This window comes from Schistocerca nitens, chromosome 2, assembly GCF_023898315.1.
Source record: "Schistocerca nitens isolate TAMUIC-IGC-003100 chromosome 2, iqSchNite1.1, whole genome shotgun sequence".
NCBI lineage: Eukaryota > Metazoa > Arthropoda > Insecta > Orthoptera > Acrididae > Schistocerca > Schistocerca nitens.
In genome coordinates this window covers 285,006,063-285,029,539 of record NC_064615.1, presented here as the reverse complement: position 1 = coordinate 285,029,539, position 23,477 = coordinate 285,006,063, and the positions used below count along the sequence as shown (strand labels likewise).

General features: G+C 40.9%; 1 protein-coding gene across 3 annotated transcripts in view; it reads right to left on the bottom strand.

Annotated features, from left to right (window-relative positions):
- The window catches only part of LOC126236032 (oligoribonuclease, mitochondrial), a 72,894-nt gene that overhangs the window by 37,343 nt on the left and 12,074 nt on the right, over positions 1-23,477 (bottom strand). For 2 of the 3 annotated variants that reach the window (XM_049945058.1, XM_049945056.1), the window contains exon 2: positions 7,915-8,018. In XM_049945058.1, coding sequence (XP_049801015.1) covers positions 7,915-7,968 — 54 coding nt within the window. In that variant the 5' untranslated portion in view covers positions 7,969-8,018. Of the gene's footprint in view, positions 1-7,914; positions 8,019-15,280; positions 15,384-23,477 lie in introns of all 3 variants that reach the window. The other variant, XM_049945057.1, reaches the window with a different exon arrangement.

Sequence of the window (23,477 nt, the reverse complement as noted above, 5' to 3'; positions counted from 1 at the left end):
AATGAGCAACAAAGAATCGAGTGATAGTGATTCAGAATCATGACTGATATTTTAGACATTTCATATAAGATGTATTACAAACCTAATAAAATTTTGTTTTAAAATTTCAGTATTTAATTTCTAAGTTATTTTCATTCTTATTTTATAAGTGTTGCTACTCTGCATTGCACATGATAGAAAAGTGTGGAGAGCTGCATCAGACCAGTCTATGGACTGAAGACACACACTGCATTTGAAGTTATCACTAAAAATCTACTACGAAAATCCGACTGGCAAGACTGTTTGGGATGTATGTCAATATGGCCAACATTACATTCTGAATTTTTTCCTACCTGTAACAAGAGATGGTTGCTAATAGGAACTTTTATGAATCTTGAATCACATGCAATATTCTCTTCATCATAAGAATAATACGAATGTAAACATTATGCCATGTATTCTTTCGTGTTTGCTGCTATCTCTTTTAAATCCTGTCTGCCTAATAAACTATGAAACTAGAGTTAGACAACAGCAAATGCGGAAGAGTATACATATCATGTATGTTTATATTGGTATTATGCTGAATAGTGATACAGTCAGAAATGAAGCACGGCAACTGACTAGATTTTTAAATCTAAGATGACTGATTTCTGTGCAGAATGTAATGTACTAAAGAGGCGTCTGCAAAAATTTTCAAACAGAGAAAAATTTTCACTAAACTCTCATTCAGAACATTTTCTATCATACGCAGTCTATTATTTGGTTCTTGTTGATCATTATCAAAGGAAGCAGCAGTGTAAGTAGTAACAAATAGCAGTCTCTTGCCATTGTTTCGCTAATGAGACAATTCCTCTCTCTCTCTCTCTCTCTCTCTCTCTTTTTTTTATTTTATTTTTTTTTATTGTAAGCGGCGGTAGCACACACAAAAGCAAGCTATACCGCGAGTGATGACAGGTTGTAAACACTCATTATCAGAATGCGAAAAACAATGCATGGCACAGTACAATAATGCATTTTCAGCTTAGAGTGACGTAAACACCTATAACAAAGAGAACGGCACTTACCAGATCAAAGCAAAATAAGCAATCGATTCAAACCAGACGAAGCACGTGAAAAAGAAAGGGTACCCATATAAATATGGACGGAGTGCCTGACGCACAGCAATGGCTACCTGGTAAAGCTTAACTGCTAAGCTTACGACTCGAACCAAACTACTGTAGATGTATCTTCATCCATTCAACCTAAATTGTGTCTCATGTTACAGTGGACTAACTTCATTTCGATCTGGAGGTGTGGTCTAAAACTTTCCGCTCCCCTTGAATTTCGAGTCTCAAATTTCAGGTGCGGCTTAGAGTCGGGAAAATTTGTTTTCCTTGATTTGCAGTCTCATTTTTCAGGTGCAGATTAGATTCAAGTAAATACGGTCAATCCATTTGATTATTTTATTATAATATTCTTGTCTTCTCAGTAAGAAGTTTCACTTGGGTACAATTGTGGATGTAACTGTATGCTTCATGGAGCCGTATGAATTCCCCTAACTTTAGCTTGTGGACATTTACATGTTCTTTTTCAAACAAAGAATGCAAAAATGTCTGTTTTCTCAGAGTTTTCTGAATTTTGTTATTAAAACACGTGTTTTTTTTTTTTTTTTTTTTTTTTTTTTTTTTTTTTTTTTTTTTTTTACCATTCCTAACTGCCTTACTCAGAAGATACCAGGTGGTAATAGTTAAAGTGTAGCTAGTCACAGAGATCTAGTATAGACTGTAATTATCGTAAGGCAACAAAACTTGGTAGATATTCTAACACATTAATGCAGAACTGATTTACACTGTAAAAAATTGGTTTCACTTTTGGCCACCAGGTGTAAATCTGGCACTGTGAATGCAAGAAATACGTATAGAAATGTTTCCATACATAATGGATTAGGAGCGATATATGGACAGGAAAGGTCAAACAAGTGAAAAAATAAAATGTTGATTTTTTTTTATGAACCACTGGTTATACAATTTGTCCAATATGAGCATGAGAGATATTGACGAGGTGCTGTACAGTGACAGATTTGCACCAGGTGGCCAAACTTGGAACTAATTTTTTTCCAGCATAAATTGCTTCCATATTAACTCATTAGCACACCTACCAAATTTTGTTGCCATACAATAATTACAGCCCACGATGGATCTCTGTGTGGTGATGCAATTCAAATGTCCATTTCACAGGCCTGGATCATGCTACACTGGTTGGAGAAGCATGATCAACAACTCACATTGATGTCTTCGCTTCCCAGTTCACCTGATCTGAACCCAATGGGACACATCTGAGCTATCAAGTGCCAGCTTAGCATCCAAAAACCACCAGCCCATAATTTACGGGAATTGCATGACCAGTGTGTAGACAACTGGAGCTTTATCTCTGGAAATCTATCAATGATTTGTCGAATCCATCCCACATAGAATTGCTGCTGTGTTCCAAAAATGCTAATAAGCTCGTTAATAATTTTTGTGTCATAATTGGAACAACAGTGATCTTGTATTGTAATTTACCAAAAACAATCAGTCTAAATTGAAAATGGTGTTTATTTTTCTGGTTATCGGCTTTGGTTATAGATAGACCATCTTCAGACCAGTATGTGTGACGTCTGTCTGAAAAGTATACGACCTTTGATTTTCCCACGCAAAATAGAGACAACAGCGCAGCGCCACTGTACACAGAAAAGGAAGAGACCTTTATGCGCACGTGTGAATTTTGTTCCCGCCTTCCAGCATGTCAGTCTCTGCCTACTGGTCACTGAGTGAGGTGCTACACAACGTGTTCATCGAATTACTGATTCTCTCAAGATAACTGAACGTGTTGAGCCAAGATACTGCATCAAATTTTCTCAAAAGCTTGGTGATTCTTAAAGTGAAGCAATTCATAAGATTCAGCGGGTATTTGGAGAAGATGCGATGGGTGTAACACAAATTAAGGAGTGGTTCAACAGATTAAAAAATGGCTGCACATCAGCGGAGAGTGACCAGCCTCTTGGCAGGCCCAAAACCGCTCAGAGTGCAGCTGTTGTTGAGAGGGTGCAAAATTTGGTGATGGCAGATCGTCGTTTGACCATGCAGGAGATTTCCTAAGAGATTGGAGTGAGTAAAGATTCTGCACATAAAATTTTGCATGATGATTTGAAGATACACCAAGTGGCTATGAAATTCGTGCCCAACTTGTTGTCACTGGAACAAAAACACCTCCGTTTTGACGTTGCACAGGACCTTCTTAACACCACCAACACTGATCCTGGGTTTCTGCACACTGTGATAACTGGAGATAGTCATGGGTGTATGGATATGAGCCGGAAACAAAAAGACTGTCGTCGCAATGGAAGCATTTCGAGTCTCCAAGGCCGAAGAAAGTGCGGCAAGTATGAAGCAAAATCAAGGTGATGCTGACTGTCTTCCTTGATGACAGTGACAAAGGAGTACTATCAAGATGATCTCCGGCGACTCTGTGACACAGTTTGGCGCAAAAGACCAGACTTGTGGACAGCGAAAAACTGGCAATGCATCATAACAACATCCCCGCACATTCATCCCACTTCATCCAAAATTTATTGGCAAAACATGGAATTACAGCCATTTGCCAACCTCCCTATTTTCCAGGCATGGCTCCTTGTGACTTCTGGTTGTTTCCAAAATTGAAGGCACTACTGAAGGGCTCCCATTTTGAGAGTAGAGAAAAGATAATGCGGAACACGATGATGGAGCTGAACACCATTCCAAAAGAAGACTTCCAGAGGTGTTTCCAGCAGTGGAAGGACCGATGGGCTAAGTGCGTACAAGCACAAAGGACCTACTTTGAAGGTGATTAGGGTCCCAACCCCGTCAGGTATTCGAAATATTTTTTCTGGCCATAGGTCGGATACTTTTTACACAGGCCTTGTACCTCACAATCTCTCAGGGTTTCTCGGTGAAACTGATCTCCACTGTACTCTCTTGTGTCCTGCAGAGTTGCTGTTTCCATTTCATGCATAATATTTCAAGACCCAGCTACTTTCTTCAGGTGCTGCAAGTACTGCTGTTATGTGTCTCCTCTATCTGGTTGGAGACCAGGCAGCAAGTACACGTAACAGGAAAACTTGCAGCACCTGAAGAGGACAGCTGAATCAGTCATCGAAATATTGTGCATAAAGCGGAGGCAACAGAAGAACACACAGAAAAACACTGTTAGTATTTATCTACAGTGGTAACAGGTGGAGTCTGTGCGCTGAGCTGTAGTATGTGCTAAGGCGTCTGTCATCAACTAAAAGTAAAAATTCTTCTGTGGGTGGAGTGGGATGTCCAGAAGGAACATTACAGTTTACAGTTAAATTTGAAAGCAAGCCACGTGTCAGGCATTTTCTATCTATGGGTAGTAATCAAAGATTTTGACAGCAGGATTATCATTATGCACCTCTTTCTGAACTGCACTCAGTTTTAATGAGTAATGAAGTAAGAATAACAGTGTAATTTTTCTGGTAATTATGAAAATCAGTCCTTCTGATTTCAAATGTATTATTTACGAGCCATGTTCAGAAAGTAAGTGTACTATGACCATAACAGGCAGTGGCTTTTTGAGGGGTGGCAACACTGACAAGGGAACATTCCCAAGCACCAGTAAACGATCTTGATGAAACTGTGTGTGTGTGTGTGGGGGGGGGGGGGGGGGGGGGGGGAGATAATGCAATACATATTTTCTTGTTTGTGCCCAATTTCACCTTAAGGGGTAAAATACACCCTATAAGGTAATTTGTCATATTAGGTTTGGAGGTAATATTTTAGAAATGGTTATATATGAAAAATGTTTCTATATGAAAGTTGATGTGTCATTAATGGTCTTGATAACTGTATGATCGAATTTTGTAATAATTTGAAATTTTGCAAAATACCACACAACCATTAATTAATTTTGAAAAAGAAAAACTTTTGTTACATCATAAATTAAAGAAGCTTTCAAGCAACATACATCCATGTGTAATAAAGCTCGTTTCTGAAATGCCATTTTTGCAAAATAAGCTGTACACAATGTGCTGACAGAGTATTTTCAACATACCTAATTAAAATATAAATATCTGTTATTAGTATATTTATTCTACATGTTATGAATATAATAGAGGGAAACATTCCACGTGGGAAAAATATATCTAAAAACAAAGATGATGTGACTTACCAAACGAAAGCGCTGGCAGGTCGATAGACACACAAACATACACAAACATACACACAAAATTCTAGCTTTCGCAACCAATGGTTGCTTCGTCAGGAAAGAGGGAAGGAGAGGGAAAAACGAAAGGATGTGGGTTTTAAGGGAGAGAGTAAAGAGTCATTCCAATCCCGGGAGCGGAAAGACTTACCTTAGGGGGGAAAAAGTACAGATATACACTCGCACACACACACATATCCATCTCTTCAATATATCCTCTCTTCCCGTTACCCACCAGGCCTCAATCTCCACTAATTTCAAGTTGCCGCCACTCATACCTCACCTGTCATTCAACAACATCTTTGCCTCTGCACTTCCGCCTCGACTGACATCTCTGCCCAAACTCTTCATCTTTGAATATGTGTGGATGGATATGTGTGTGTGTGTGTGCGCGCGAGTGTATACCCATCCTTTTTCCCCTCTAAGGTAAGTCTTTCCGCTCCCGGGATTGGAATGACTCCTTACCCTCTCCCTTAAAACCCACATCCTTTCGTCTTTCCCTCTCCTTCCCTCTTCCCGACGAAGCAACCGTTGGTTGCGAAAGCTAGAATTTTGTGTGTATGTTTGTGTTTGTTTGTGTGTCTATCGACCTGCCAGCGCTTTCGTTTGGTAAGTCACATCATCTTTGTTTTTAGATATATTCTACATGTTAAATTGTTATTTTAATTTTTACTTTCTTTTTCCTTTTTCACCATTTCACGCATGTCTATTACATTAATTGAAAATAATTAGTAACTCATTATGATGATACAAAATCATTATCATTATTTAATCTGTAAATAAATGCTTAAAAAATAACATTTCCTTACACAACGCACATAAAATGAAAGAAATTTCTTCACATAATATACACGATGGAAAACACAATATAAATAAAAAATTGTCAGGATTTCAAACTGTCGCAGGTGATCCTCTAAATATCCTGATTTTTATCAGCCACATTTCAGTACATTGGCAAGACTGGACAAAAAGAATTGATTATGTACTAGTGACTGCAGCTTATTTATATAGTTTCTCAAGTGGAAATTGACATCAGAATTATTCAACAGAGCAAGATCTGAAAATCTTGTCAAAGTTTTTCCAACATCGAAAGCGATATATATCTCATTTGCTGTTGAGCCCTTGGGGATCACCAGGTGAACAAGTTCCATGTCCTCAGGCGTGGTGCTCTATACGGTTCTTTCACACTGACAGCCCTAAGAATCTACCAATTCTACAGATGTTTCTCACTCACTGGGAAAGAAAACATCTTTCAAATACTTTTCGATCTAGTCAGCCATTTGATTACCAGATTTTGATGCTCTCACGAGATTCTCGAATTCTCAATCCAACACATTCTTTTAAAACTATGAAAAGGTGGGTAGTCAGAGAGAAAAAATAATTTTGACCATCATATCATAGGACAATAAACTTATTCATCTGGTGATCCCAAAGGACTCGACAACACAGGTACAGACTTGGTTCATATATTACTTTTGATGTTGTACGAATCTTATGAGAAGATTGTCATATCTAGTTCTAATGAATGATTTTGATGTCAGTCTCCATAAAAATGTGGTACACTTGCTTTCTGAAGATGCCTCGTATAATAAACGTCTTTAAAGAAAATATGTACTGTGATGCTGTAGTTAATACATCTAACTCAAACAAAGAATGGAAGGTCCAGTATTGAGTAACAGTACAGAAAGGATAGACTGCTACTCACCACGAAGAGGATATTGAAATGCAGACAAGCACAACAAAAAAAGTTTACTAGGAATATTTAAGTTTTCCTACGAAGTCCATCCTTTGAACTTCTAGGCGCTCAGGCCTTAGTACCTGGAGACAATAGCCATTCGTGTGAGAGTAGTTGTTGCTGTTGTTGTTGTTGTTTTTGTTGTGTGAGAGTTTTACTTCTGATGAAGGTTTTTATCTGAAGGCATAAATATTTTTAGTATTCTTTTTTGTTTCTACTATGTGTGCATTAATGCCTCCTCTATGTGGTAAACAGTTGTCTAGAATACAACTGTGGGTGGGCATCACATATTATTTTTATGGAATGCTTACCATGCAATGAAAACTTTCTTTCTTAAAGATGAATTATGCCAAAAGATATATGACAGTATTGAGGGGAAATAAGCAAAATATGTTATCTTAATGATTTGTTGTTTTCCTCCAAAACTTTCAACGAGAAAATGCAACAAGCCTAAATTTTGTTGTTAAGAACCTATAAAATGTTTGTTATTTCAATTTAAATCCTCATGAATATGCATACCTGGGAAACTTGAAAGGTTCTGGTGTCCTTATTATCCCTTACCCAGTTTTAAATTTGTTATTGATATTATACCTGTTGATGTGCAGAATCAAATATACATTTGCAGAAAACCATCCGATAATTCTCTGAACATATTCTTACAACTTCTTCTGTTGCTGTAGGTTATTAACAACAACAACAAAAAAAATCTGCAACACTAATTAATTCTGCACGATTGTGTTACACGGAAGTCGATTTACATATATGAGAAATTTGTACATGTGACATGTATATCACAATAAAAATAAATAACTAAATAAAAGAAGAATAAGGTACAAAATAGAAAACCACTATTAATAGTTTTCAAGCTAACAAAAAAGTAATGTCTCATCTACACATTTACATAAAGTGTTTCTCATATAGACCAGGAACATTTTATTTCACAGCATTGAAAAGAAAATTCTGTTAGTAACTTATGTTCTCACCTCCATATCCATCCACACAAGATAGTCTCCTGGCATTTTAAGTCGTTCACACATCCTCTGGGGTGATGTCTGATAAAAAGCAGCAGTTGCAGACGGCAGATGACCTGAAAATAAATCACGATTCAAAATTTATTAACAGCTAGAAGGAGCTGTAAAGCTTACTAACAACAAACTATAAGCAGTGTTCATTTACTCAATTTGACAGTTATTCAGAACAACAAATATCATTTGGGAGTATATGTACTGGCACGTAACTGGATGAAACACCAAGGTGCTGTGACAAAGCAAGCTGGGATGATTTTACTTCCCCTCTTGTTTTGCCATCTGCCTCCTTAAATTCGTTTTTTCACTTATTACGATTTACCATTAAGATACATGAGTATAATCTGCATTTTCATAAAAGACAAAGATTGGCCCTTAGTTTAAAGAATATAACAACAAATCTAATTTTGTGCTTAGTTTTATGTATGTAATTGATTTTCTAATTTATTTTGACTATGCCTAGTTAGTATCTTTTGTTATAGGGTGACATCAGTAATTGTTTCGTAACTTAAATTATATTATTGACATATAAACAAATAGAAATTCTGTACTAACTATAAACATTTGGAGGAACAACTAATAATATTCTTAAAGGATTTATTTGGCTCTATTCAAAAACATGTTAGCAAAGCCAGCACTTAATTCCACAGTAATTAATAGTTTTGTCAAACATATTGTTTACATAACTACATATGTTAGTTTCCTCATTTAAACAAATAATTCGGGTTAACCCTTGCAGTAGAAGAAACTGTTAAAAAGACGCAATTTTTTGATGTATGTAGTTAATTTAATGAGTTAAGATTTAATTATAATTTCTGTAAATTTAACTTCGAACAATGTATAGTTTCTGTACCTATTATTGTGAGAATATATAAGAGCCCGGTTTTTGATCATGAAACAGTCAGTCCACGGCCGAGTTTCAGTCGAGGAACCTGTGTTGGTTAGAATGACAACAATGCATCAACTTAACAGTGTAATAAGTGTTACACAATTAGGCCATGTGTTAAAACAGTGACAGAGTCTGCTCCACACGTACCTTTCTATTCTTCAAGAACTGCTCATAGATGTTCAACAGGAAATTACTGTAGCAGTATGTGGATGTTCGACTGCAAACTATTAATGAGGTTTAGGGGAAGTTAGAACAATAGTGCACTGGCCGTATGTAACTGTGTATTATTGGGGGGTTGTGAAAAGTGAAAGTAAAAGACTGTGAAACGCAACTGTGCATCTGTCGGCCACATTATTTACAGTAGTCAGTGTCAGAATCCGCAACCCATTTTTCAGCCAGTGTAGCAATGGAGTACATTGACACCGAGGACACCACACACAGAAATAAAGTAAGCGAACTGCTATATAAGGTGCCATGGGTGAGGAATATTGTACGTAGCCACAAACAAGAACTCGCAAACTTTGAACAGTAAACTCAACAGCGGTTTACAGTGCAGTATAACAGCAGCCAATCAGTGAGCAGGTTCTATGGAAGCAGCTGCTGAGTACAGGAGCAGCCAATCAGCATGCAGATGGACACAGCTGACTGCAGATAAACAAGACGCCTCGCCGAGAGCCTTACACTTTCTGGTGACTTTTTTAACTGTCCCCCATGAGCGTCTCCATGTCAGTCTATTTTTACCTCCATTTTCTCCCATTACTCTGTTTTATGTTCCCCTTTTTTATTGCCTTCTGTATGTAACATTTCATTCTTATTTTAGTTGTCATATCACTCGGCTGAAGAGCAGCGGATTGTGCCCATACGGAGCAGGAGAATGAAATCACAATTTAAAAAAAGTGCCTTGCAGCTTGTCGCAGCCGTGTAGATGATGAACTGGATGACAACTGCTGCTGCAGCAGCAGCAGCAGCAGCAGCAGCTACAGCAGGAGACGAGTTATTGAAAAATAAGGTATTTCATAGCAAAATCTGTTTTGTATTTAGTGATACATAACGAGTGACCTTAACGAACAAGACAGTGTGTCTGAGGACAAATATGTAGTGCTTAAGTTTTTAAGTGAACAGAAAGACCTAAGTGGGACTGTTTCTGTAGATGCTAGTAATTATAAATCAGACATGAATGTAACTTTGAATGATGGGGATGAAAGTCCTATTGTAGATGAAATGATAGAAGTGTCATCTACATTGAGTGGTGATGTGAGTGAAATGGATGAAAACAGTACTGAAGTGGGTGAGATCATTAAGATTAAGGAGGAGGAATCTAGTAGCAAAAGTCAGCAAGGGCAACAGTTTATGGCAGGTGGAAATTTGGAAGCGATGTGAAGGCAAATTATGAGTAGTTTCAGTTATTTGAATAATATGAGTATGAAAGAAGACATTAGTGGTATGGAAGACGACATTAGTAGTATTATAAAAGACATTAATAGGGTGGAAAAGAAAACTGATAGCATTAAAACTGACATGGTTAGCTTCAAGGATGAACTGAAGAAAGATTAAAAAGGAGATTACAGTAGCCAGCTCTAATCTTTCAGAATTAAATAAGAAGTTTGAGGCAGTAATGAAAGATTGCGTTGAAAATATAAAGAAAGTAGAGCAGAATACTAATGAGAAATTAATATTAATGAGTAGTAAATGTGTAGAAGAGAGAAAGAAACTTTGTGATGACTATAGTAGGAGGGTGGAGGACCCTGAAAAACGGTGTGATGAAGTCAAAGCAGCCAGGAAATTTTGTGCTGAAAACAGGGTTAAACTTGTGAACCAAATTATTTAGAAACAGAAGTAGAAACCAAGTGTGCAGTAGTGGTAGAGGAAAAACTGTTGAAAGTAAATAAAAATGTAAATTCCAAATTGGCTGAAATGGAGAAAAAGATGGAAGAGGTATAAAATCAAAAGCATAGAGTATGTAGTGTCCCAAATAGTCCTTCATTTGTTAGCTGTAAAAAATTTAATAATTTTGAACCGTATGGGGAAGTGCATCCACTGGATTTCATTAGGGAATTTAATGATTTGCCTGAAAAAAGGCGAGGAGGAACTTACTATAATAAAATTAAGTGATGAGACAGCATGTGTTTATGTTGCACAGGATATCCAAAGTATCAAAATGAATGTTAAATTTTTAAGAGAACATAAGGAACTCAGGTGTTTTGTTTTGTGGTCTAATACTGGAAACAAAGATCAACTAATTAGCCAAATATTTGAGGACTGTGGAAGTCACAGTGGGTCTGATTCTGACAGTAGTTGTAATGATGATAGCAGAGACAAATCCAGCAGTGGTGAGGATGAGGTATTTGAATTTATAATAATGATGCCCATGTGGTAACTAAAGAGAGGATAAATGAGGGTAATATTATGCCTAATGAAGAGTTAGAGTCTGAGAGGGGGTAATGAGGAAGTGATTAATTTATTGATTTCTTTATTAATCCATGTACCAATTTACATTGTGTGGATTTTGTCAGCAAAATCATATACAATACAATATACTTACAATTTATACACGTAAAATTAATATTGATACACATTTTGAGGTATCTTACATTAGTTTTATATCCTTATGTAATTTTCTTATAGTACTGTACAATTCTGGATTTCATATTATAATTATTTCCTCATGTATTACAATGCAGGCTACTTTAATTACACTACATATTTTAATTCAGATAGTCCGTTACTGCGTAATAACTTTTATTTAATAAAAAAAATTTTAGTTTTGTTTTGAACTGTCCAATAGTGTCGATATCTTTTATATTTTGGGGTAATTTATTATATAATTTAATGGCATTGTACAACAAGCTCTGCCGAGTTTTAACTTTATTTTTCCTCTCTAGATGCTGATGGTATTGGTTTCTAGTTCCATAGCTGTGTACTAAAGAATTTTTCATATAGCAGTCAATATTTTTTTTACATACATAATACTTTGAAAAATGTATTCACAGGGGACAGTTAGTCTGTCAATTGACTGTCTCTGATAATCAATTTGGTAAGCAGGATGATAGTTTTTCCAGGGAAAGGATTAATGAGGATTTGTTGTATGAAGAAGAACACATGGCAAGTAAAATGTAAGTGTGGCATCCTGTAATAACAGCAAGTGTACAGGGTATACATGTTAAGTGTTTACTAGACAGTGGTAGTGATTTGAATGGCATGTCACAAGCATTTTTTGAGTCTATTAAGAACACAGAGGGTATAGTAGTAATATATGTTTCTGGAACAAAAATTAATAGTGTTACTGGTAAGCTATCAAAGAGTGTGAAACAAGAGGTACTATTAACTGTGGAATTGGCGAGACAGCTGTTGGAGGGCAATTTCATGGCAATTCAAAATATCAGCATTGATGTAACATTTGAGACTAATTTTCTGTGCAAATAGAAAGTAGGGGGTTCAGCATCCTGAGTTGGATTCATTATGTGGGGATAATGCTTACCCCAGCTGTCTGTCTCATTTTTCATGTTTCCTGAGGCAGTCAAACTCTTCTACTATCCTATCTGTAGTCTATAAGTGAATCACAAACATTCTATCTTCGACTTTCATGTAATTTGTGCAGTAGGGTACTTAAGTATAGGAATATGTTAGAAAAAGTATGTTGTGTCAGTTATAAGTAATGCAAGAAAAGGTGTCAGCATATGTGGAGGATAATTAACATCTGAAGTAATAAGCTCATAGGTGCAGTAAAGAATCATCTTGAATATGAGATATTAATTGCGGTGTAATAGAAGTGTTTGTGTTCGGTGCAGTCAGTATCTGAAGATAACTAACTACCCATAGAAATGTGTCATGGTACAGTCTTTTCTAATATTAAGGAATTACAACTTTAAACATAGTTGCCTGAAGATAACCAACTACCCATAGAAATGTGTCATGGTAAAGTCTTTTCTAATATTAAGGAATTACAACTTTAAACATAGTTGCCTGAAGTAATGTGTGTGGAACGAATAAGCAAGGTTTGTATGTATATCACGATTCAGGCCAGAATTTCAAGAAATTTGCTAGAATACAGTGAAATAATAGTTTTGCTGAGTGATAGTTTTGTCTGATCAATAATAAAAGTTAAGTTTGCCTTTGCATAAGGATCTGTTACTGTGGAGTGTTTCTGAGTAGCATCAATTGTGCATTAAATAAGCAGAGCAGGTGTTTATTTATTAGATAAAGAAACAATAATGAAATAAGAAAATAATGAATAATGTTAGGGTCGTAAGTGTTAGGGAGTCTGTCTCTGCAGTAAGGATATTTTTTGAGAATTCACTCCACCAGTTACCTTTCTCACTTAGTTAAGTAAAACAATGGAGCTGACAGACATGATTGAGTAATGAAAAAGATAATGTGCAATTCATGACATTTAAGCTGGAATGAGAGATTAACAGAAAGAGCAATATTTTTGTGAGGTACAGCATATGTAACACTACGTCATTGGGTCTACAGATTATCTAAAAACTTCTATTTGTGTTCTGAGGAATTATGAGCTTAAAGTGGTAATACTGGGACGAAGAAAAGTAATTCTGCTGATTAACTGATAACTGTGATGCTAGACTCATGTGGACATTCTGACAGGTCAACTTTTTGGTAACATTTTGTGAGAATTTAATTTTCTGGTTGAATGAGAGTAGTGCTCAGAGTTGGGTAGACAAGTGTGGCTACAATTTGGTACAACTTCCACCCCCTTAATTTTGAGTTGAGTTGTAATTACGTTATGTGATGGTGACTTTCCTTTTTTCATAATGTAATGATTAGTAAATCTACGTTACTGCACATCTTGAGTTTTTGCGATTTTGCAAAAGGGAAAGAAACAAAAATTTTTCAAGTTTAACCAGTTTCAGACAGTTATGACTGAGTCATGTTTTGTAGTGTAATGTGTACTTGATTTTAAATTTTTATTAGCCCACACCTTTCATACTACAGTGAATTTAGTGTAATTATTGTAATGTTATAAGAACCATGTATTTATTTATGATGTAATGACTATATCATTTGTCATTAATTTTAAATGTTTTTTCTTAGACTTAGTTAGAAGGAAAAGTAAGTGTACTAAAATAGGGTATTTCGTCTAATTTTTTCATGTACTGTGGCGGATGAGAACCACCTCCAAGGGAATTGATTGCAGTGCATTTCCTAACTAACTTCCACTTGGACCTGTTGAAGGCATGGAGAGCTTGATGAGAAAGTGTGTTAAAGCCGATTGAAAAAGTGGAAGAGCTTTTGAAAATTACTAAACATTGAGCAAGTGAAATTTTTTTGTCCACACATGAACTGCAATGCGCAGTGTAATTTAACTCTTTGCTGCCCATGAGGATTAATTTTTTGTTAAGCAAGACAGGACCTGTATCAAATTATATGTATCTTATATGTATATAATCATCGCTTACCCAAAAAGGACATCACGTATGATGAAGATGCCTAAAATTTTATTAAAAGTGTATCTTGTAGATGTTTTGTACAAATGTATGATACACGACTTAAATATTTTGTATGGAGATTTTTATATGGTAAGTTCATATAAGTTAAAATTTGAAAACACAGATGTAATATTTCTTTTTGTGTCGATGTTAAACCCAATTTCTGGTGTCACTTGTGTTCACTAAACTGCCCATTTAGCTATTTGCAGTATCTATCTGATCAGTCCAACGAGGGGGTGATGTGACGAAGCGAGTTGGGATAATTTTACCTCCCCTCTTGTTTTGCCATCTGCCTCCTTAAATTCGTTTTTTCACTTTTTACAATTTACCATTAACATACGTGAGTATAATCTGCATTTTCATAAAAATGAAAGATTTGGCCCTTAGTTTTAAAGAATATAACAACAGATCTAATTTTGTGCTTAGTTTTATGTATGTAATTGATTTTCTAATTTATTTTGACTATGCCTAGTTAGTATCTTTTGTTATAGGGTGACATCATCAGTAATTGTTTCATAACTTAAATTCTATTATTGACATATAAACAAATATAAATTCTGTGCTAATTATAAACATTTGGAGGAACAACTAAGAGTATTCTTAAAGGATTTCTTTCGCTCTATTCGAAAACATGTTAGCAAAGCAAGCACTTAATTCCAAAGTAATTAACTGTTTTATCAAAAATATTGTTTACTTAACTATATATGTTAATTTCATCATTTAAACAAATAATATGCAGTTAATTTAATGAGTTAAATTTTAACTAATTTCTGTAAATTTAACTTTGTACAATGTGTACGTGCAGTAACTACTTTTGTGGGGATATATAAGGGCCAGTTTTTTTGTCACAAAACAGTCAGTTCATGGCAGAGTTTCAGACGAGGAAACTGTGTTGGTTAGAACGACAACAATGCATCAGCTTAACAGTGTAATAAGTGTTACATAATTAGGACATGTGTGAAAACATTGACAGTGTCTGCTCCACACATACCTTTGTATTCTTCAGGAACTGTGAACATTGTGGTTAAGCTTTTGCTGCTCGTAGATGTTCAACAGGAAACTATTGTAGCAGTATGTGGATGTTCACCTGAAAACTATTAATGAGGTTTACGGGAAGTTAGAACAATAGTGCACTGGCCAGATGTAACTGTGTATTATTGGGGGGTTGCGAAAAGTGAAAGTAAAAGACTGTGAAACGCAACTGTGCATCTGTCGGCTACATTATTTACAGTAGTCAGTGTCGGAATCCATAACACATTTTTCAGCCAGCGTAGCAACCCAGTACGTCGACACCAAGGACACCAAACGAAGAAACAAAGTAGGTGAACCGCTACAGTGCCTAAAGAGGTTTCTCCAAGATATCTGGCTATCAACATGTCAGAACATTGTTGCTGCACGCAGCTGTAGAATAAATACTTTTTTATATTAGCTGCACTGCCCCAGAAGATTATGCTGCAGGACAGTACCAAGAGAAGTGACACACATATCTGCAGATTAACAAAGTGAGAGAGATTTCAAAATGTCAAGCAGGCAGAACTGAGCTGTTCAGTTAACACATCCACACGCTAGTACTGCCTAACTTTATTTATCCATCTGGATTTATTTATCCATCTGGATTTATTTATCAACCTGGATGACTAAGAATTTCATACTTGGAGCTGCATCCAGTGTGTGCCCATATTTCTTATCCTTTAAGTCATTTTCATTTCCTTCAAAGTCTCTTGGTCATGCAGTCACATGGATTGGTAATAGCAGAATGAATTTTGGACAGAATAATGTATCATCATCATGGTTATTCCAGCTAACATCCTCTGTCAAAGGGTTTGATCAAGAGGGTTTCAAGCACAACATTCACTGACAAAACCTAAGAACACACATGACTCTTGTTTGTTTGAAACTACACAATTAAAAATCTTAACGTACAAAGCTGTTTGCTGTGAACCAGCTTTAAGCCTGTTCATTCTCTTATCTGTATTTGAATATCTTATACTTTTATCAACATCTCATCTCAGTTTCTACACTTTCTTCAATGCCTTTGGTAAGCCATTTATCTAGGTCAAAGACAGCAGTGGACCAAGTACCAAACCTTGTAGGACACATATTTAATGTTTCTCTTCTCCATATTTAGTTTTATTCCTGTAGTATAACTTGTTAATGTGAACCTATGTTCCCTGTTGTTAAGATGATGATGATGATGATGATGATGTGTACACCCTTTATAGTAGCTCATCACATTATCCTACCTGTGCACGTCGCCTCATCTATGCGTAATTAGTGTGACGCGCAAAGGCTAGACAAAAATACAGACACACCAAGAACAACAACACATTACCACATCTAATATAGCGTAAGAAAACTGTTAGCATTCAAAATAGCTTCCAGTCATTTCAGAATGGATAAATACAGGCTCTGTTTGGCTTTCAAAGGAATCTTATACCCTTCTTCCTGCAAAATAGTGGCAAGTTCAGGTAACGATAATGGAAGTGGATGGCTACCACACGTCCTTCTCTCCATGGTAGAATAAAGAGCTCAATTATATTGACATCTGGTGACTGTGATAGCCAGGGGAGACGTGACAACTCATCCTCGTGCTCACAAAACCATTCCAGGATGATACAAGCTATGTCACCAGAAGCTCTGTCATCTTGGAACACAGCATCACCATTGGGGAACAAACAATTTACCATGGGGTAGACTTGATCAGCCAAAATGATTATTTGATAGCAGTAATGTGACATGCAGAGTACCCAAGATGTCCATGGAACCACTGGCACCTTTCATTCTTGGGACGTAAATTTTGTCAGAATTTGGAAACAGTGTGAAACAAGACAATGACCAAATGACTTCTTTCCATTGCCGTATGGTTCAGGTTTTATGGCTTTGGCACCAGGTTTTCCTGTTACTGGCATTTGCATAAGTGATGAGTGGTTTTGGAATTCCAGCTTCTCCTACAATTCCCAGCTTTCGGAGCTCCCTTCATGTTGTTTTGGTGCTGACAGGATCTGTGATTTTTTTTTTTTTGTTTGTTTGTTTGGGGTTTAAGGGCGCTTAACTACTGAGGTCATTAGCGCCCAGTCACAATTGTTAGAGCACATAGAATCTAGCAAAACTCAAGGGGGCGGGGGAGGGGACACCAGAAAGTTCTTACAAAGATGCAGATAAAATAAGTGAAGGAGTTAGATGTCTTTGGACAAGCCAGTCAAAGTAATGAGACGACGAACACCAGCAGCTGCTCGAGCGTCATCAGCTAAAATATCCGGTAAAGTAGATGGCAGGGACAGGACAACACAAGATTGACTAAAATGGGGACACGACAATAAAACATGGTGCACTGTTAATGCATGACCACAAGGGCACTGCGGGGCTGGGTCACCAGAGAGCAGGTAGCGGTGGCTAAACCGGCAATGCCCAATCCGCAACCTGGTCAGAAGGACCTCTTGTCGCCGAGATGGTCGGGAGGAGGTTGTCCAAGCAGTTGGGAACGGTTTTACTGCCTGGAGCTTGTTTCCTTGAAGTGATGACCAAGTATCCCACCACAAAGACACAAGCCTCTTACAAACAACCCCACTAATGTCAGATGACGGGACACAATGGGAGGCTGGTTGAGGCAGGAGGACTGCAGCCTTGGCTGCAGCATCAGCAGCCTCATTCCCAGGCACTCCTACATGGCCGGGAACCCACAGAAAGCTGACAGGAGAGCCATCAACAATGGAGGGACTGCTGGATCCGTTGCACCAAGGGATGGACCGGATATGGAGCTCCAAGGCTCTGAAGAGCACTGAGTGAATCAGAGCAGAGTACATACGATGAATGGCGGTGGCGGCGGGCATACTGAACGGCCTGATGGAGAGCAAAAAGCTCAGCCGTAAAGCTGGAACACTGGTCGAGGAGCCGGTATTTAAAGCTGCCGGCCCCGACGACAAAGGCACAGCCGACGCCATCGTCAGTTTTGGAGCCATCAGTGTAAATAAAGGTGTGACTGGCAAGTCGCGCACGAAGTTCAACAAACCGTGAGCAATACACTGCAGCCGGAGTACCCTCCTTCGGGAGCGAGCTGAGGTCGAGATAAATATGAACCGGAGCCTGGAGCCACGGCGGTGTCGGGCTCTCACCCTCTCTGAAGGTAGTAGGGAGGGCAAAATCCAATTGTCGAAGCAGGCGACGGAAGCGGACTCCAGGGGGCAGCAGGGCAGCACATACAACCCGTACTGACGGTCGAGAGAATCGGCGAAGAAGGACTGATAAGAGGGTTGGTCGGGCATTGACAACAGCCGGCAGGCATACCGACAAAGCAGTACGTCGTGCCGGTAGGTCAGTGGTAATTCGGCAGCTTCAGCATAAAGACTCTCGACGGGACTAGTGTAGAATGCTCCGGTCGCAAGACGTAACCCCCAATGGTGGATGGAGTTGAGACGGCGTAAGAGGGATGGCCGAGCAGACGAGGCTCCCATAATCCAGCTTTGATCGGACTATGGACCGATACAAGCGAAGCAGGACAGTGCGATCCGCTCCCCAAGATGAACCACTAAGAACTCTGAGGACATTAAGGGAACGTGTACAACGGGCAGCCAAATAAGAGACGTGCGGAGACCAACAAAGTTTCCTGTCCAGTGAGAGCCCTAGAAACTTAGTTGTTTCCACGAATGGGAGAACAATGGGACCGAGATGTAAGGATGGCGGAAGGAACGCTTTATATCGCCAAAAGTTGATGCAAACCGTCTTCTCTTCAGAGAACCGGAAGCCATTTGCCACACTCCATGAGTATAGGCTGTCTAGACAACGCTGAAGGCAGCGCTCCAGGAGGCATGTTCTCTGGGCACTGCAGTAGATCGCGAAGTCATCGACAAATAGAGAGCCTGAGACATTAGGTGGAATGCAATCCATAATTGGATTGATCGCTATGGCAAAAAGGGCTACGCTCAAGATGGATCCCTGAGGCACTCCGTTCTCCTGGAGGAAGACGTCGGACAATACGGAACCCACACGTACCCTAATCTTTCGATCTGTTAAAAAGGAATCAATAAAAAGGGGCAGGCGACCGCGTAGACCCCACCTGTGCATAGTGCGGAGGATACCTCCTCTCCAACAGGTATCATAAGCCTTCTCCAAATCGAAGAACACTTTGGCGCTTTCGCAAAAAGTTGTTCATGATGAATGTCGACAAGGTCACAAGGTGGTCAACAGCAGAGCGGCGGCGACGAAAGCCGCATTGAACATTGGTAAGTAGCCATCGAGATTCAAGAATCCAAACTAACCGAGCGTTAACCATGCAAGACACAGCTTGTAAGAGAAATGGGGCGGTAACTAGAAGGAAGGTGTCTTATCCTTCCCGGGTTTGGGTATAGGAACAACGATGGCGTCACGCCAACGCATGGGGACTTGACCTTCGGTCCAGACGCGATTGTAGGTACGAAGAAGGAAGCTTTTGCCTGCCGGAGAAAGGTGGGCCAGCATCTGAACGTGAATGGCATCTGGTCCCAGAGCAGAGAACCGGGACAGTGCAAGTGCACGTTCGAGTTCCCGCATAGTAAAGGGGGCATTATAATTTTCCAGATTCAGCGAGTGGAAGGAAGGTCGCCGAGCCTCTTCTGCCTCTTTCCTGGGAAGGAAGGCAGGGTGGTAATGGGCGGAGCTTGAAACCTCCGCAAAAAAGCGGCCGAAGGCGTTGGAGACATCCACAGGATCAACAAGGACCTCATTACCTGAAGTCAGGCCACGTACCGAGGAGTGGGCCTTAATGCCCGACAGCCGGCGCAGGCCACCCCAGACGACAGAAGAGGGAGTAAAACTGTTAAAGGAGCTGGTGAAAGAGGCCCAACAAGCTTTTTTGCTGTCTTTGATGACTCTACGGCATTGTGCTCGGAGTCGTTTGTATCCAATACAATTCACCAACGTAGGATGGCGGCGAAAGGTGCGTAAAGCATGTCGTTGAGCACGGATAGCGTCTCTACAAGCCTCATTCCACCAGGGGACGGAAACGCGACGTGAAGAAGAGGTAGTACGAGGAATGGAACGTTCGGCAGCATTGATGATAACAGCCGTGAGGTATTCGACCTGACTGTCACAACTGAGAAAATCGTGGTCCGGAAAGGTCGCCAGGGAGGAGTAAAGTCCCCAGTCAGCTTTCGGTAAGTTCCAGCTCGAAGGACGTGTGGATGGGGTGTGGTGCAGGAGACGAACGACACAGGGGAAGTGGTCGCTCGAATAGGTGTCAGAAAGGACATACCACTCGAACTGACGGGCCAGAGTGGTAGAACAGATCGAGAGGTCCAAGTGGGAGTAGGTATGAGTAGAGTCCAAGAGGAAAGTCGGGGCGCCAGTATTGAGGCAGACAAGATTGAGATGGTTGAAGACATCCGCCAAGAGGGAGCCTCTCTGACAAGATGCAGGAGAGCCCCAAAGAGGATGATGGGCATTGAAGTCTCCAAACAATAAAAACGGCAGAGGAAGCTGAACAATCAGGTGCATCATGTCAGCCCGACTAACTGCGGATGACGATGGAGTGTAGACGGTACGAACGGAAAAAGTAAAGGCAGAAAGAGTAATACGGACAGCTATTGCTTGAAGTGGGGTGGTCAATGGGATGGGATGGTAATAGACATCGTCCCGAACGAGCAACATGACCCCACCATGAGCTGGAATACCGTCCACAGGGGTGAGGTCAGGCCGCTCCGAGGTATAGTGGGTAAAAGCAATACGGTCAGTTGGGCGCAACTTGGTTTCCTGGAGACCAAGGACGAGCGGACAGTGCAGGTGGAGGAGCAGTTGTAATTCCTCCCGATTAGATCGAATACCTCTTATGTTCCAATGTAACAAAGCCATCGCTAGTCAGAAAAAAGGGGGAACGAAACGGGTGAAGAGCTGGTCACCTCGACGGCCGCGGAGGGCCAGGTTTCGAGGGAACAACGCTACAACCGGCGGGAGGCGGATCCTGTTCCATTGAGTCGTCGCCAGCTGCGGCTGCTTTCCTGGGTTGCGTAGGAGGGGCAGCATCATTCGCCGACGAGAGGCCAGCTGAGCGCCTGGCAGCGCGTCCCGGCGAAACTGAGGACGGCCGGGAGCAGCGACTCACGGATGGAGCGTCAGACGAAACACGCCGGGGTGGAGAGGGGGATAAAGACTTCTTCTTGGAGGCCTTCTGGGAAGTCCGATGAGGCACGGGGATGGTGGGCTGGACCCGAAGGAGGTCCTCACGCGCGGGGTCCGTTTTGGAACGCCGGACCTCGGAAGCTGGGGTCCGGAACGTTTCCCCGATGGACGCCTGAGAAGAGGATCGCTTCTCACGCGGCGGAGGGGGAGGAGGAGGAAGGGTGGCCCCTGGGGCAGAGGGGGCAGGGGCTGCGAGGGAGGAGGATTTGGAAGGGAGGGATTTGGGAGGCGGAGGCATAGACCCCGGATGGGGTGAGGAGGTGGAGGGGACAGGATAGGGGTGAGGATACTGTGGAAGGAGTGGACACAACTGAGGCAAACGAAGTTGTCAACGTCACAGGATGGAGGCGGTCATACTTCTTCCTGGCCTCAGAATAAGAAAGGTGATCCAAAGTTTTTAATTCTTGAATCTTCTTCTCCATCTGATACGCGGGGCAGTCTAAAGATCTAGGCGAGTGGATGCCAGGACAAATTGACGCACCGAGGTGGTGGGGTGCATATCTGTTCCTCACGAAGAGGACGTCCACAATCGCCACAAAGGGGCTCAGCCTCACACCGTGACGACATGTGCCCAAAGCGCAAACACCGAAAGCAGCGCATAGGAGGCAGGACGTAAGGTCGCACGTCGCACCGGTAGCACATCACCTTTACCTTCTCCGGGAGAACGTCCCCCTCGAAGGTGAGGATAAATGTCCTGATGTCGATGCGACGGTCTTTGGGGCCGCGCTGGACTCGCCGGGCGAAATGCACGCCTCGGCACTCCAGGTTGGCCCTGACCTCCTCATCAGATTGCAGCAGGAGGTCCCGATGAAAAATAACCCCCTACGTCCTATTCAGTGCCAGATGCAGGACAATGGACACTGGGATGTCCCCTAGTCGGTCGCACGCCTGGAGCGCCACTGACTGAGTGGCGGAGGTGGTCTTTATAAGAACGGACCCCGAATGCATTTTACTGAGAGCCTCGATTTCCCCGAAGATGTCCTCGATGTGCTGGACAAAGAACATGGGCTTGGAGGTGGCGAACGTCCCCCCATCGGTCCGAGAACAGACTAAATAGCGGGGGAAGTACTTCGCCCCAAGCCGGCGGGCCTGTCCTTCCTCCCAAGGAGTGGCCAAGGGGGAAAGGGCAGGAGAACCAGAATCAGAGACAGTAACTTTCTTTTTAAAAGACTCGGCCGCAGAGCGACCCGATACATGTTGACGTTTCATCTGCGAAACGTCCGCCCCGATACCACCCACTCCGACCAGGGGCTCTCGCCACGGGCGCCACCCAGCCTCAGCAAGGGCCACCTGGCAGGGTGACCATTGCCGGGAGTCCTGACGCCCCAAGGAGATGGGCATCTACTCCTTGGCCGACGTGGGGAGGGTGCAGCTCAGGTATCGGCAGTACGATCCCTGTGTTGTCAGGGGGCTACAACCTAGAGGGTACATGACGACCCCACCACAATGGGCTGGCTACCGTGCTGGATTTTGGGTGCCATGGAAAGTCCATCATGATCGTAGGTGCAGATGGGGATGCACTATGGGCGTAACTTGTGCAACCCATCACGCGTTTAGGCCCAATTTGAGGAATAGTGGGTGTGGTTACAACGCCGTTACAATGCTGAGTGCCAAGGTCTTAGTGCACTGAGGACCAGTGAGACACCACGTAAGGCGTCCTTCCCCAAAAGGCTCGTACTTCAGAAGAAATTTGAAAAATGGAGGTCAAACCCCAAGGGGGACCATCACATGGAAGGCCAAAATGGTTGAAACTCCTTTTAGTCACCTCTTACGACAGGCAGGAATACCTCGGGCCTATTCTTACCCCGGACCCGCAGGGGGTAGGGTCTGTGAGTGTGACAACCTGTTCTGCAGTGACTTTTGAGGGCATCTCCTTAATTTTCGTCACAGTCCTCTTCAATGACAGTCAACACACAGTTTCATTCACAGTGTGACTTGTCTGATGTTTTTCTGCTTTCTCTGTATGTGTTATGAATCTTCTACACAGTCTCTCTTGACACATCAAATACTCATTACTGAAGCACCCATTATATGAGCAC